This window comes from Lampris incognitus, chromosome 14, assembly GCF_029633865.1.
Source record: "Lampris incognitus isolate fLamInc1 chromosome 14, fLamInc1.hap2, whole genome shotgun sequence".
In the NCBI taxonomy this organism is placed as follows: domain Eukaryota; kingdom Metazoa; phylum Chordata; class Actinopteri; order Lampriformes; family Lampridae; genus Lampris; species Lampris incognitus.
This window is the reverse complement of record NC_079224.1, coordinates 33,324,661-33,338,947: the sequence shown is the minus strand read 5'-3', so window position 1 is coordinate 33,338,947 and position 14,287 is coordinate 33,324,661. Positions and strand designations below refer to the sequence as shown.

At 42.6% G+C, this 14,287-nt stretch overlaps 1 protein-coding gene across 1 annotated transcript; it reads right to left on the bottom strand.

The window, feature by feature from the left end:
• Positions 1 to 9,637: 9,637 nt before the first annotated feature.
• Positions 9,638 to 12,263, bottom strand: LOC130124133 (gastrotropin-like). Its single transcript, XM_056293565.1, has 4 exons — positions 12,157 to 12,263; positions 11,004 to 11,179; positions 10,088 to 10,177; positions 9,638 to 9,764 (listed from the first exon to the last, which is right to left on the bottom strand). Exons 1-4 carry the CDS (start codon positions 12,221 to 12,223, stop codon positions 9,714 to 9,716), a joined length of 384 nt encoding a protein of 127 aa, XP_056149540.1. The 5' UTR covers positions 12,224 to 12,263; the 3' UTR covers positions 9,638 to 9,713.
• Positions 12,264 to 14,287: the final 2,024 nt, after the last annotated feature.

The window sequence follows — 14,287 nt, the reverse complement described above, 5'->3', positions numbered from 1 at the left end:
AAGGTGATCATAGAGAGAGAGCGAGAGAAAGAGATTGGGGGTGGGGGCTAAAAGGAGAAGACATTTAAGGGGACAGAAGGGGAGGAAAAGGGAGGACAGAAGAGGGAATATAAGTGCAAGAAGAAGAGGACCTAAGGGGAAAAAAAGTCAAGTCAGTTTTATTTGTATAGCCCAATATCACAAATTACAAGTTTACTTCAAGGGGCTTTATAGCAACACAACTTCTTGTCCTTAGACTCTTGCATTCGATTAGGAACAACTCCCTAAAAAAAAAAAAACCTTTAACGGGGAGAAAAAATAGGAAGAAACCTCAGGGAGAGCAACAGAGGAGGGATCTCTTTCCCAAGATGGACAATGTGCAAAGACAAGCAGAAAGCTGAGGAAAGGAAGGGAAGGAGAGGAAGAGAGTAATGAAGAGGCAGCAGGCGAAGAAAACATGGCTGCTGCCAGTCTGGTGCTGGGTCTGGGGAGAAACAAGTCTCAATTATGGACATTTTTTACTTTTGATGAAAAAACTTCCAGAACAACCTGCAAGGTCGAGGGATGTATGCATACATTGACAGGGAAGAACACTACAAACCTGAAAAGACTTCTTCAGCAGAAACATCCAGATATCTACGTAATAACACACCTGACGTTGTTGCCTCCTTGTGGCTGGACTACATGAGCAGCATCGGTGGCATCTGTGTGTAGACCTCGGGGATGGGGAATGGAGTCCAGCAGCACCAGGCAGCACTCACACAGAGAGAAGTGCAGCCCAGGACCTCCTCCGGTGAATCAGAGGAGGCCTACAGGTTGATCTACTGTACCTATCTAAAGGATGGCTTCTTCAGCTTGTGGAGGGGAAACTCTGCTACCATGGTTCGAGTCATTCCCTATGCTGCTATTCAATTCTGTGCCCATGAGCAATACAAGAGACTGCTAGGAGGCTACTATGGCTTCCAGGGAAAGTGAGTACCAGATGGTTTTATTACTTACCACTGGTTAAGAGTAATGTTCTGAGGTTTCATTCAAAAGCTGCGCCATTTTTTGGACGTATGTAAAAAAATGGCGGTGTGAACTCATGTTTGCGGCGGCCTCCCCCAGTTCCGACTATGCAGTGTCTTTATCCATGTCTACATCTGCGTCTGAGTTTGTCTCATCGTGTGAAGAATTATGTCTGTGATCGTCGATTTCGTTTGATGGCTGGGAGAGCTGGCGTTGGATCGACTGGGAGAGCTTGGTCTGCAGCATCCTGTGGGCTGAGGGACCACGGCCCTGCCTGGAGCTGCACCCAAAGAGAAAACACCGAGGGCGGTCTGACAGGATGTGGAAGTGGGGATGCAGGGCAGGCTAAGCTAGCTGCTAGCCCATGCAGACTGGCAGTTCCGATAACACCGAGGGCGGTCTGGCGGTGGTTTCGCCTGGCGTCAACTGTGCAATATTTTTGTCTGCATATGCGTTTGTGTCGTTGTGTGGAGTACGGGGGAGGTGTCTGGCTGGGAGAGCTAGCGTTGGATCGGCTGAGGGAGCCTAGTCGCCTGCGTCCGGGGTGGGCCCAGGGACCACAGCCCCACCTGGAGCTGCGCCCGAAGAGGAAACACTGAGGGCGGTCTGACTGGACGTGGAAGTCGGGCAGGCTAGGCTAACTGCTAGCCCATGCAGACCAGCGGATCCGACAGTCATCCTGGCTTGCGTTCGTTCTCTGGAGTGACATTTTTGCACTGTGTTGCAAATTTACTAAATGGACTGTGTTGTTGACTGTGTGGTTTTTGTTGTTTTTTTTTTTTTTTTTTCGCTTTGTTCTCTGTTTTCGTATGTTTTTAGTGGTGTCGTTTTCTTTCGGATATGTGCTTTTTGTCTTTTGTGTTGCGCTGCTGTGGGCTGGGAGAAACGAAATTTCGTCTCTTTTGTGTATGGACGTACATGACTGAGATGACAATAAATTATTTCTGATTTCTGATTCTAATTCTGATTCTGAAGTGAGGAGGGTAGATGAAAATGGAGGAAAGAATAGCTGAGAAGGAATAAAAGGATGTAGTTGACCGTAATGATAGAGAGTTGGGAACACAGGTGGGTATCATAGAGGCAGAAGGCGCAGAGGAGGAAGTGGAAAAGGACACAACAGAAAGAAGAGAGGCGCGTTGTGGGCAGGGTGCGAGAACAGACTCTATTACAGAAGAGTTAGCACATTACTAGACAGCAGCTTGGCAAACATCTATTCTCCCCATTATCAAAAAGAGAGGCAAATTCAGCACTTCAGTCTTTTCATACAAAAACCAGAATGTTCCTCCTGACAGAAAAGCTTAAACATATCCCCTTGGTATAAGGCATCAGTTTGGTCCTCAGGACTCTGAGTACTCCTGGTTTTCTATTCTGCTATATCACAGAAAGTTGAATCAGTTCATCTGGACATAACGTTTATTGGGAGAGAAATGTTTCATCCCTCATTTAAGTGACCCCCTCAATCTAAACTGACTGCAGGTATTCCCACCCTTATAAACAATACAGTGACATATCAACCAAAAACTATTACTACTACTTCCGGCTGCCCCCACTAGGGGTCGCCACAGCAGATCATCTGTTTCCATCTCTTCCTGTCCTCTGCATCTTCCTCTGTCACACCAGCCACCAGAATGTTCTCCCTCACCACATCCATAAACCTCCTCTTTGGCCTTCCTCTTTTCCTCTTCCCTGGCAGCTTCATATTCAGCATCCTTCTCCCAATATACCCAGCATCTCTCCTCCACACATGTCCAAGCCATCTCAATCTTGCCTCTCTTGCTTTGTCTCCAAACCGTCCAACCTGAGCGGTCCCTCTAATGTAATTGTTCCTAATCCTGTCCTTCTTCATCACTCCCAATGAAAATCTTAGCATCTTCAACTCTACCACCTCCAGCTCCGCCTCCTGTCTTTTCGTCAGTGCCACTGTCTCCAAACCATATAACATAGCTGGTCTCACATCCATCTTGTAAACCTTCCCTTTTACTCTTGCTGGTACCCTTCTGTCGCAAATCACTTCTGACACTCTTCTCCACCCACTCCACCTTGCCTGCACTCTCTTCTTCACCTCTCTTCTGCACTCCCCATTACTTTGGACAGTTGACCCCAAGTATTTAAACTCATATGCCTTCATCACCTCTACTCTTTGCATCCTTACCATTCCACTGTTCTCCCTCTCATTCATGCATAGGTATTCCGTCTTGCTGCTACTGACTTTCATTCCTCTTCTCTCCAGTGCATACCTCCACCTCTCCAGGCTCTCCTCAACCTGCACCCTACTCTCACTACAGATCACAATGTAATCCACAAACATCAGAGTCCACGAAGACTCCTGCCTGATCTCGTCCGTCAACCTGTCCATCACCATTGCAAACAAGAAAGGGCTCAGAGTAGATCCTTGATGTAATCCCACCTCCACCTTGAATCCATCTGTCATTCCAATCGCACACCTCACCATTGTCACACTTCCCTCATACGGTACATATCCTGCACCACTCCTACATGCTTCTCTGCAACTCCTGACTTCCTCATACAATACCACACCTCCTCTCTTGGCACCCTGTCATATGCTTGCTCTAAATCCACAAAGACACAATGTAACTCCTTCTGGCCTTCTCTGTACTTCTCAATCAACATTCTCAAAGCAAACATTACATCTGTGGTGCTATTTCGTGGCATGAAACCATACTGCTGCTCGCTATTCATCACCTCTCCTCTTAACCTATCTTCTATTACTCTTTCCCATATCTTCATGCTGTGGCTGATCAACTTTATACCTCTGTAGTTGCTACAGTTCTGCACATCGCACTTGTTTTTGAAAATCAGTACCAGTATGCTTCTTTTCCACTCCTCAGGCATCCTACCACTTTCCAAGATTGTGTTAAACAATCTAGTTAAAAACTCCACTGCCATCTCTCCTAAACGTCTCCACGCCTCCACAGGTATGCCATCAGGACTAACTGCCTTTCCACTCTTCATCCTCTTCATAGCTGCCCTCACTTCCTCCTTGCTAATCCACCGCACTTCCTGATTCACTATCCCCATTTCATCCAACCTTCTCTCTCTCTCATTTTCTTCATTCATCAGCCCCTCAAAGTACTCCTTCCACCTTCTCAGCACACACTCCTCACTTGTCAGCACATTTCCATCTCTATCCTTGATCGCCCTGACCTGCTGCACATCCTTCGCAGCTCGATCCCTCTGTCTAGCCAATTGGTAGAAGTCCTTTTGTCCTTCCTTAGTGTCTAACCTCTCATACAACTCACCATACACCTTTTCCTTTGCCTTTGCCACCTCTCTCTTCACTTTACGCTGCATCACCTTGTACTCCTGTCTACTTTGTTCATCTCTCTGACTATCCCACTTCTTCTTTGCCAACCTCTTCCTCTGTATACTTTGCTGTACTACCTCATTCCGCCACCAAATCTTGTCTTCCTTCCTCTGTCCTGATGACACACCAAGTACCTTCTTAGCTGTCTGCCTCACTACTTCTGCAGTGCCTGCCCAGCCATCCAGCAACTCTTCACTACCACCCAGTGCCTGTCTTAACTCCTCCCTAAACTCCACACAACAGTCTTCCTTCTTCAGCTTCCACCATTTGATCTTTGGCTCTGCCAAAAACCAAAAAAATCACAAGCCAAAAAATGCCAAAAACAAAAAAAAATGTCAAAAAAATCAACCAAAAACAACAACCAGTTTCATATGCAAATTGCCGTGAGCATTAACTAGCGTTACAATGGCCATGTGTACTATTCACAGAGGATTGGGGAATATAGTTGCAGTTACAACATTGTAAGATGGTGACAGATGTACTCTTAGCCCCCCCCCCCCGCCCTCAATTTAGGGATGGTCGTTCCCTCTTCACATAGATGGCCTCTTTGACTCCCCGTTCAAACCAACATTCCTCCCTATCAAGGATGTGCACATCCTTATCCTTGAAAGAGTGGCCACTGGCCTGTAGATGGATGTAGACTGCAGAGTCCTGGCCTGACGCATTAGCTCTCCTGTGTTGTGCCATCCCCTTGGCCAGCATCTGTTTGGTTTTCCCAATGAACAAGTCACGGCAATGCTGAACCAATTTCTGGTGCAGCATGTTTTGGGGTTTGAAAGCAACTCAGATGTGGTGTTTGGAAAATATGCTTCTCAACTTTTCCGACACTTCCGCCTCGTACGGAATCAACACTGGTTTACGCTTAGGCAGCTGTTGTCCTTCTCCTCCCTTCGATTGGCTGGTGCACTGTTTGGGCATTTCCTGTCTTTGACAAACGCCCAGTTAGGATAACCATGCTTAACCAGGTCCTGTTCAATGTGGGATTTCTCCCCTTCCCCGGCCGCTGTGTCAGTGAGGACGTTGTCAGCTCGGTGATACAGCATCCTGATGACTCCTAGTTTGTGCTCCAGTGGAGGATAAGAGTCAAACCTGAAGTACTGATCAGTATGTATTGGTTTACGGTAAACATCAACAATCAAATGTCCCACATCACCAATTGCAATTTCACAGTCTAAGAAGGCTAACCTGTCATTTTTCATATCCTCCCTGGTGAACTTGATGTGGTTGTCCACAGAGTTAATGTGGTCGGTGAAATGTGGTACATCCGGAGATTTAATTTTAACCTAGGTGTCATCCACAAATATGAACCAATGGCTAGGTGGTGTCCCTGGATGTGACATCAGAACCCTCTTTTCTACTTCTTCCATATGCAAGTTGGCCATTATAGGTGAGACTAGCGAACCTATAGCACACCCATGCCTCTGCCTATTCACCCTTTGCAGACACGTCACAATTATCACGTGACGAGGGAGACTGCGCCATGACGGACGGCAGTAAGTGATAGACCGGACGGACGGCAGGAAGTGATAGACCGGGAAATTCAAAAGCGAACAACAAAAACAAATAAAATATTGCGACGGATGAGTAGCTATTATAGTTTAAATTTAAGTGATAGCTACCAATAGTCAGAGTAATGTTGTGGAGTTGTCCTGTGAAGTGAGTCACTTCGTAGGACGGCACAAAGAGCGATATTTGGAGACGTTAGCGATAGCAGGGTTAGCTACCGACCCGTACCTTCTTCCTACCGATGTGTTCGCGGATCTAGCAAAACCGTCCAGTCTGCCCGAGTTCAATCCACACGATCTGTACCACTATGTTACCAACGGAGTGTCCCATACACAGGTGCTGACCTAAAAGCATACAAAAGTCTGGATGCTTACCAGTTCTTTGTAGCTGGTTGGGTTACAGAATCGTGGCGCTGCGCTCACAGCAGGGGGATGTACCACATAATGGCAAAGGTAAGACATAGCTAGCCAGCTGTGTATGTTTTTAACCTGTTTCCCCTAGGATGCCATCAAAACTCAAATCGACTGTAACCAAAAGCAGCTCATACTTTCCTTGCCATTTCATAGTAGGTTACACAGTCTTGCCATCTAGCTAGCATTTGGGTCATTCCATAGAAAGTGTTAAGTTTGAGTCCACAACATTCAAAGGGGACAAGGAGGCATATTAAAACTGTCAGTGATGTTTTCAGTGTCTGAAGCCACTGATTCAAGTGTACTAGTTAGCATGAAGCAAAATACAATTAAATAATAAATAAACAATTTGTATATTTTTAGCTGTTTTTGTTAAATTACAATAATTTTCTCATGTCCACTCTGACCATTTCTCACATTCATGTAAGGTAACACTTAAAAAATATCACATAAACCTCAGACTTTTATTGTTCTTATGAGCAAAAATACTTCCCTCTTCATATGAAATGTGTTAATTAAATTAAAAATGCATAATTTTTGGCTAAAATATATAATATATATATATAATTATATATACTATATATAGAATATTTGGTTATGATCAAAAACCTCAAACTTCCAAAGTCCAATCTTAACACTTTCCATGGAATGACCCGCCTGCACTATCTGTAATTTCAGGTCCATCATAGTCAGGCTCTGTCTGCGACCCAGCTGAAACCATGGGTGTCTGTGAAGAAGGATGGAACCGTTGGGCCACGACAGTGGGGACAGCCTCCCTTGAAACCAGGCAAAGCTCTGTTCGAGGAGGCGAAATCGATTGATTTCTCAAATCCTGCTAAGAAGCACTGCGGTGTACAGTACAAACGGGTCAGTTCAGGTTCAGGTCCATCTGGGAAAAAAGTAGGTGTGTCAACAGCAGCCATAGAAAAATTCTACAAGGATCTGGACAATGCAACCCCAAACCCTTCGGAGAAGAGTGGTCTCCTACACATATTACCGCAGTACAGTCACCAGTTCCAACCAAAGGTGGTGTCTCTGGGTCTACCACAGCCTCTACCTGAGTTGTACAGCGCTCAGAATCATAAACTGTCTGCCCCTGACCTGATGCAAAAATGTGAATTGGTATTCCAGGCCATGGAAGTCACACCAGAGCAGGTAGGCTACAGTCCTCTGGATCTGAAATAACTACAATGTGCATGAAAAGTGTTATGTCATTCATTTAATGCTCTATAATTTTTAATGTTCTAGGCAGTAAAAGTTGAGGAAGTTGAGGAAGAGACGAGACAACAGGGAAAGTCAAGGCTATGGTTTGACATGAGGGCTGGTAAAAACTAGCTTCAAACAACGAAATGTCGAACCATAGCTAACGTGCCTGCTTGTCTTAAATTTGACGTCCAAGTCTTCTGCCGTTCATCATGGCATTCATATTCCCTGCAAGTGTGACGTGACGTGACGTGCAAAGGGTGAATAGTACTGTCCCTTGTATGTGAAGTACATCAACTGAAGATACAGTTTCAGGAGCAGACAGAGTAGGTCAATGTTAAGGGTGGTCCTATCGCCAAGGGTGGGGTTGTTTTGTAATTTCACAAGGACCACCTCCACTGCTTCATCAACAGGAACATGTGAAGAGAGACTTAACATCATAAGAGACCATTGTTTCATCCCCCTCCATAATGATGTCCCTCACATTATCCACAAAATCAATAGTGTTCTGATGTTCATTACTGCCATCTTACAATGCTGTGATCGCAACTCTTCCCCAATCCTCTGAATAGTACACATTGTCATTGAAACTCTAGTTAATGGTCACAGCAATTTGCAAATGAAACCGATCGTTGTTTTTGGTCGTTTTGCCACTGTATTGTTTATGAGGGTGGGGATACCTGCAGTCAGTTGAGACTGAAGAGGTCACTTAGATGAGTGATGAAACTTTTCTCTCAATAAATGTGTCCAGATGAATTCAACTTCCTGTGATTTCCTTACCTGGATTACTGAGCATGCATAAAGACATTCTGCCATGTAGTTCATTAGGTTCACCTATTGTGCTAGGTTCATAAACTCAACTGTGTCTGAATTGTTAGAACTTTCTACATACTTAAAGTATATAGTGCATACTACATACTATAGGGAATACTATTCAGTACATAGAATGCAGTGTATTCTCTGTGTACTACATAAGTTACACTTGGCGGACTCAGATGTAAGCAAAAGTGACTGTTCGTAACACCAGAAAATGAACTTTGTTGCTTTCACATTTGTAGAACTTTCTTTTTTATTTAGACTTAGCTCACTAGACATGTATTTTATCATGAAATTGATATAAAAAAACATTTGAATTTGCTGATGCCTGCTGCCACTGCTCCTGTTTCATTGTCCACCAGATCGCTTTGGAAATTTTTCCCCTGGCCAGGAGTTACCATAGAAATGACAAAAGGTGCAAAGATTTATGGGACGGCTTTGATCATTTCATGACAATAGGCTCCCTACTTAATATTTTTGTCTATGTAGTATGCATACATAAATTTGCATTCTAACATTGCGCATACAACAATTTGCATACAATCTGGATACAACTTCCCTTATTAGATCTCTGGTATGCCTGACAAAACAGGCAAATGTGATTAACTACATGGCAGAATAGAAAACTGGGTCCACATGTGGTGTTGATATCCACCCATACATGATAAGACCCAAATAGCTCATTACCAGGTTTCTTTTAATACTGGTCCTCAAAAGTGGTACTCTTTTACCAAAGAAAAGGTCCTCCACCACCATGCGTCCTCCCCAAATGCAAATAAATTCACAGCCAAAATTGCTTACTTTCTATGTAAATTGGCCATAAAGTTGATGTCATGTAACATCATATAACTGTCGGGAACAGTGAATATAATTTAAAACGAAACAAAACAAAACGGATGACAATAATGGCTCTGTCGTCACAATTAAATTGATCTAAGCTTTCATCAAGACGTTGTCTCAAAGCTACTTTTTGGTAAGTTTTTTTTAACTTTTAGGCATGTTCTGAGAGCACTTTGCTACAGCTTTATAGCGAAGGGCAAGAGGTGCAAATGACCCTATTTTCAGTAATGATAACGACCCATGTAGGACTCTACTTCTCTTATGTGTCCATCCCCAGGTCTAGTACTACATAATATTAGATTGCTACCTCTACTACTACTTTTGGCTGCTCCCATTAGTTACTACATTACCCTGCTATACCAGAAGCTAAATGTTATTTAGATGTGAGATTAAGGGTTGTTCTTCAAATCAGAATTATCATCCCAACCTCTGATCCATTTGCTGTGTTGCTATTTGGTTTCACACACACATACACATGTGCATGCATGCACACACACACACACACTCTGAGAAAAAGTAGTTCTGACCATGAGTTTATGTTAGCATTACAATCTTTATTGATTGTTATGGTAGTCATCTTGAGGTCTCCGGTTGTTGCGATTGTTACAGAGGTCAGAGGTCAGCTTTTAGATCTTCTTGCTTGTTCTCTTCAGCACAACGGACCCAGCTTTGGAGGTCTAGAGTGGGAGACAGAGAAAGAGAGAGACAGACAGAGACAGAGAATGATGGTGATATATATAGAAAGTGAGCCAGACCCAGAGCTTAGAGATAGACAGTCAATACTATGGAGGAGTGCGATTCCATATTCTATTGTATTCTATTCCGTAACGGCTTACAGATGTGTTATTCTTATACGAAGATTTTAATGACACTACTCTATTTTAACTTGAAAACATCCAGTACTGTCTTACATAGCCAAAAAGAGATGGGGGAGGGGTTAAACTTTTTTAAATATCACTTACAAATGCTAGGTATAATTTGAAAAAGCTTCTTTTCTTACCTCTATCAGCTTGCCGCCACTGAGCTCACTAGAGTGGTGATAGTTGGGGAAGGTGACGCTCAGCTTGCCGTCCTCCATAAACACTGTGGCCTGGAGAAACACACGTTTTATCATTTGCAGAGTCACAACATCCATCCATCTAGCCATCCATCCAGCCATAACTCTTCACCCTGCCTTTCCTATACTTCTTTTTTCTCCCTTTACTCTTCTCTTCTTTTCTTTCTCCCATCCACCATCCTTGGTCACCCTTCCATTTCTCCCTCGGCCCCGTGCTCTTTCCTTATTCCCTTTCCCTCCCTCTTTCCTACCTTTGAATTCCTTTCATCTGATACTCGAGAGCCAAAGCTTTGCAGTCGTGGAATAATCTTGGAGATGTTAAAATTCATTCAGGGGGAGAAGTCAAGACAAATGCTTCGGCCCTGGGCCTTCATTTCTGTCATGAAGCCTTCCCGAGAAGGCTCCAGCTTAAATTAGAGAAAGGTCTTATTACTTTAATGTTAGACAAACTCACCAATAGAGAGTAGACACACCCACAATTGCACAAAAAAGCAAAATCCCCATTGCAAGAATCAAGCCGACAACATGTCTTCTAGCAAAATCCAAAATCTACAACTAACATTGAAAACATCAAGTCTTTTGGATTTTTAATACTGCTATGATGTTTATTCAATCAGTTAATTCAGTCTTTCTGATTTTCAGATTCCTGGTCAATGTACCAGTTCTTCAACAGACAACTGAGTTATCTTCCCTCTGATACTCACATCCTCCCTTCCTGTTTCTACTGCACATTACATGCTGCCCTCCATTCATCTTTCCCTCTGCCTGCTTGCCTCCTTCTCTCATCTCCCACTGCCGAATCCTTCCTCCCACCCCTCCATTTTGCCTCTCTCTGTTTGCCCTTGCTTCTCGTTCCTACCTTGAACTTCTTGCCCCCAATGGTCTCCATGTCGCACTCCTTGCCGATGGTGAACTTGTTGGTGACCTTGGCGTTGGTGGGGTAGACTTGGGTCCAAGAGAAGTCATCGCCGTTCTGGGTGACCTCCGTGATCAGCTTGTAGTCACGGCCCTTCTCGATGATATCAGCTGGGATCCCTGGTGGTTTGGGAGGGGGACAAGTTGAGTGTATTAAGGTGAATATGATGGGTTGTCACAGAATGAAGGTAAAGCGTATTTTGATTGGTTTAATCTGAGCAAGCAAGGGAAAAGAATATGGGGGCAGGAGAGACTGTAGGAAATGTTGTCACTGGTGACACTTTGCTATGAATTTGAAATAGCTGTTACACTTACTATTTCCACCATAGTTACCTAAACAACATCACTATTGGTTTTTACTTTTAAAACCTATTTCTACAAGCACGTGGCTTCTTAATTTCCTTTTTTTGCAACTCGTGGCAATGTACTTTCTTTTTTTTTACTTTGATTTCCTCTTGATTTCAAGAAGAAGAAGAAGAACATGCACCTACTCAATATGACATGCACTCTTAGTAATAATATGATTACTATGTAGCAAATGTACCTGTACTACTACTGCTACTTCATACAGTACTACTATGGTATGATTACATCATAGTATATGAAGTAGTAGTCATACTACTATAGTATGATTACTACTTCCTATAGTACTATTATGGTATGATTACATCATTGTATATGAAGAAGTAATCATAGTGTTATAGTATGATTACAACTTCATATAGTAGTACTATGGTATGATTACTTCATAGTATAGGAAGTAGTAATCATATTACTTTATTATGATTATGGCTTCATATAGTACTACTATGTTATGATTACTTCATTGCATATGAAGAAGTAATCAGACTACTGTGGTATGATTACTATGTAACACTCTATGATACCAGTTGGTAACATATGAATTTATTCGCTACTTGCTGACTCTCTTGTATGTCACGTTTGATGAAAGCTAAATGAGTAAATGTAAATGTAGATAAGCGAGAAAGATAGGAAAGCAGATGGGAGAGTATAGGAGGACAGGGCGAACATTTTTCATTTGGATTTTAAAAAGTTTGGAAAGGGTCACAAAGAGCATTTAGAGCCTGCGGTCTCACCGAGCAGCTTGCAGAATTCGTCATACCCCTCCTGTGTCTCAGTTTCCCATTTCCCAGCGAAGGCCATGTTGAGTCGAGGGTTCGGCGGGTGGAAGAGTGACAGCAGAAATGCCAACTTGGGAGGAAGAGCAAGGTACCAAGACACTGACAGTCTCTCCTTTATATACACCTCACAACGGCCTCCTCCTCCTCCGTCTGTAAGTGATGATGACACAAGAGGACAGTTATGATGATGACGATGAGATTACAACAGAATACAAGAGAGGGACGCTGCAATAATTCAGAAAAGCCGGTTGGTAATATTTATGGAGTTTCCCAACAGTTAGTAAATTGCTGACTGCTCATCAAGGGCGATGTACTCATCCACCTCCGGGTCAGTGAACCCTCACTTTAACGGCTTTACGATTGTGCCTTTGAGTTTTATTACCAGGCATTTCTGCTTAGATGACAAGCAAATAAAATGAACAATAATTTTCCCAAAAGAAAAAAAAAAGTGCAGTAAATTATTGTGAAAAGTTATGACCGTATTAGATTCATCGGTTGAAAAATCTAAAATATAGACCATCTGGTTTTGGAAAAGAACCACCTTTTCGACATACAAGGACTTAAATTGCTAGCTTACATTTGGAATGCGCCAACATCTGTTCCGATTTTGTGCCATCACTCAATATGTAAGGGTGGGGCATTTTAGCTGAATACGACAGGGGGGCGTGGCTCAGGAGGTAGAGTGGGTTGTCTTGTAATCAGAAGGTCGCTGGTTCAATCCCCAGCTCCTCCAGAGGGCGGGTCAAAGTGTCCTTGAGCAAAACATCAAACCCCTAACTGCTCCTGATGAGCAGGTTGATGCCTTGCATGACAGCCTCCGCCATCAGTGTATGAGTGTGTGTATGAATGAGTGTGTGAATGGGTGAATGTGAGACATACACTGTAAAGCGCTTTGAGTGCTCGCTAGACTAGAAAAGTGCTATATAAATGCAGTCCATTTACCATTTGGGACATAGCAGCCTTAAGTTTGGTAGACATGCGTTTTTAGAAAGGATCTTCTCAAATGCTACAGTCGCACATAAACTACAAATCTACATATACACACTACAAGGTTTGCTTCTCTTTGAGAGAGAAAGACTTGGATAACACAAAGGAGTATTATGGTAAATTAAGAAAACACATTTTCAATGTTTTTCGATAAAAAATTGGTAATGACTTACATTAGCTACATTACATGACACATCCATCACACAGCTATAGACAGTATGCAGACACGCCATGTAACTGATCCAGTATGATTCATAAAGGTTTTAGTCATATGTTATGTTATGATTCCACCTCACAGGCTGATAATTCTCATGTTAGGCCTACTCCTTATCTTGACTGAGTATCATCAAGCACACAGCAACACAAGACATTGGTGGAGGCATGGAACCAGTCGGTAGGCCTAACGCCTGCAAGGTGGAATCACAACATATGGATAAAAGCTTGATGACTCATACTGGATCAGTTGTGGAATATCTGCAGACTGTCTATAGCTGTGCAACGAACCTGTTATGTAACGTAGCTAATGTAAATCGTTACCAATCATTTCTTGTAAATCATGGCAAACTTTTGAGACCGAAGTTAGAATTTCAAGATGAATGTTAAAACTGTCTTTAAAAACAAAAATTCAAAATTTCCTAAGATCATTTCATGCTTTTATTTGTATTTATATTTATATTTTAAAATTGCTTTATAGAAATTTCCAGATTTCAGCATAGCTTTAATTTTAATTGATGCCGTGATGCTCTTGTACTCGTCTTGTCTGCAGTTCGCTGACAACGTGTGACCTGATGTAATGTCAAAAACAGATTTTGATTTTTTTTTTCCTCAAAATTTTGTTGCAATTCTCAAAATATCATATCAACAGTAATCTAGAAATTGACTTTGTTTTCAAAATTCCCATTACATTTCTCTAATTTATTTGAAAAAAAATCAGAAATCTATAATAATACGTATATGTATATTGTTCCATAAAATTTTAATCTCTCTGGCCTTGCCCTTATACTCCATCATAAGATGAGGTTTTTATATACTATGTTTTTATCGCACAGTGAGAAGAAGGAGACAGTCTTGTTTTGAGAGACAGTGACTTCAGACTACT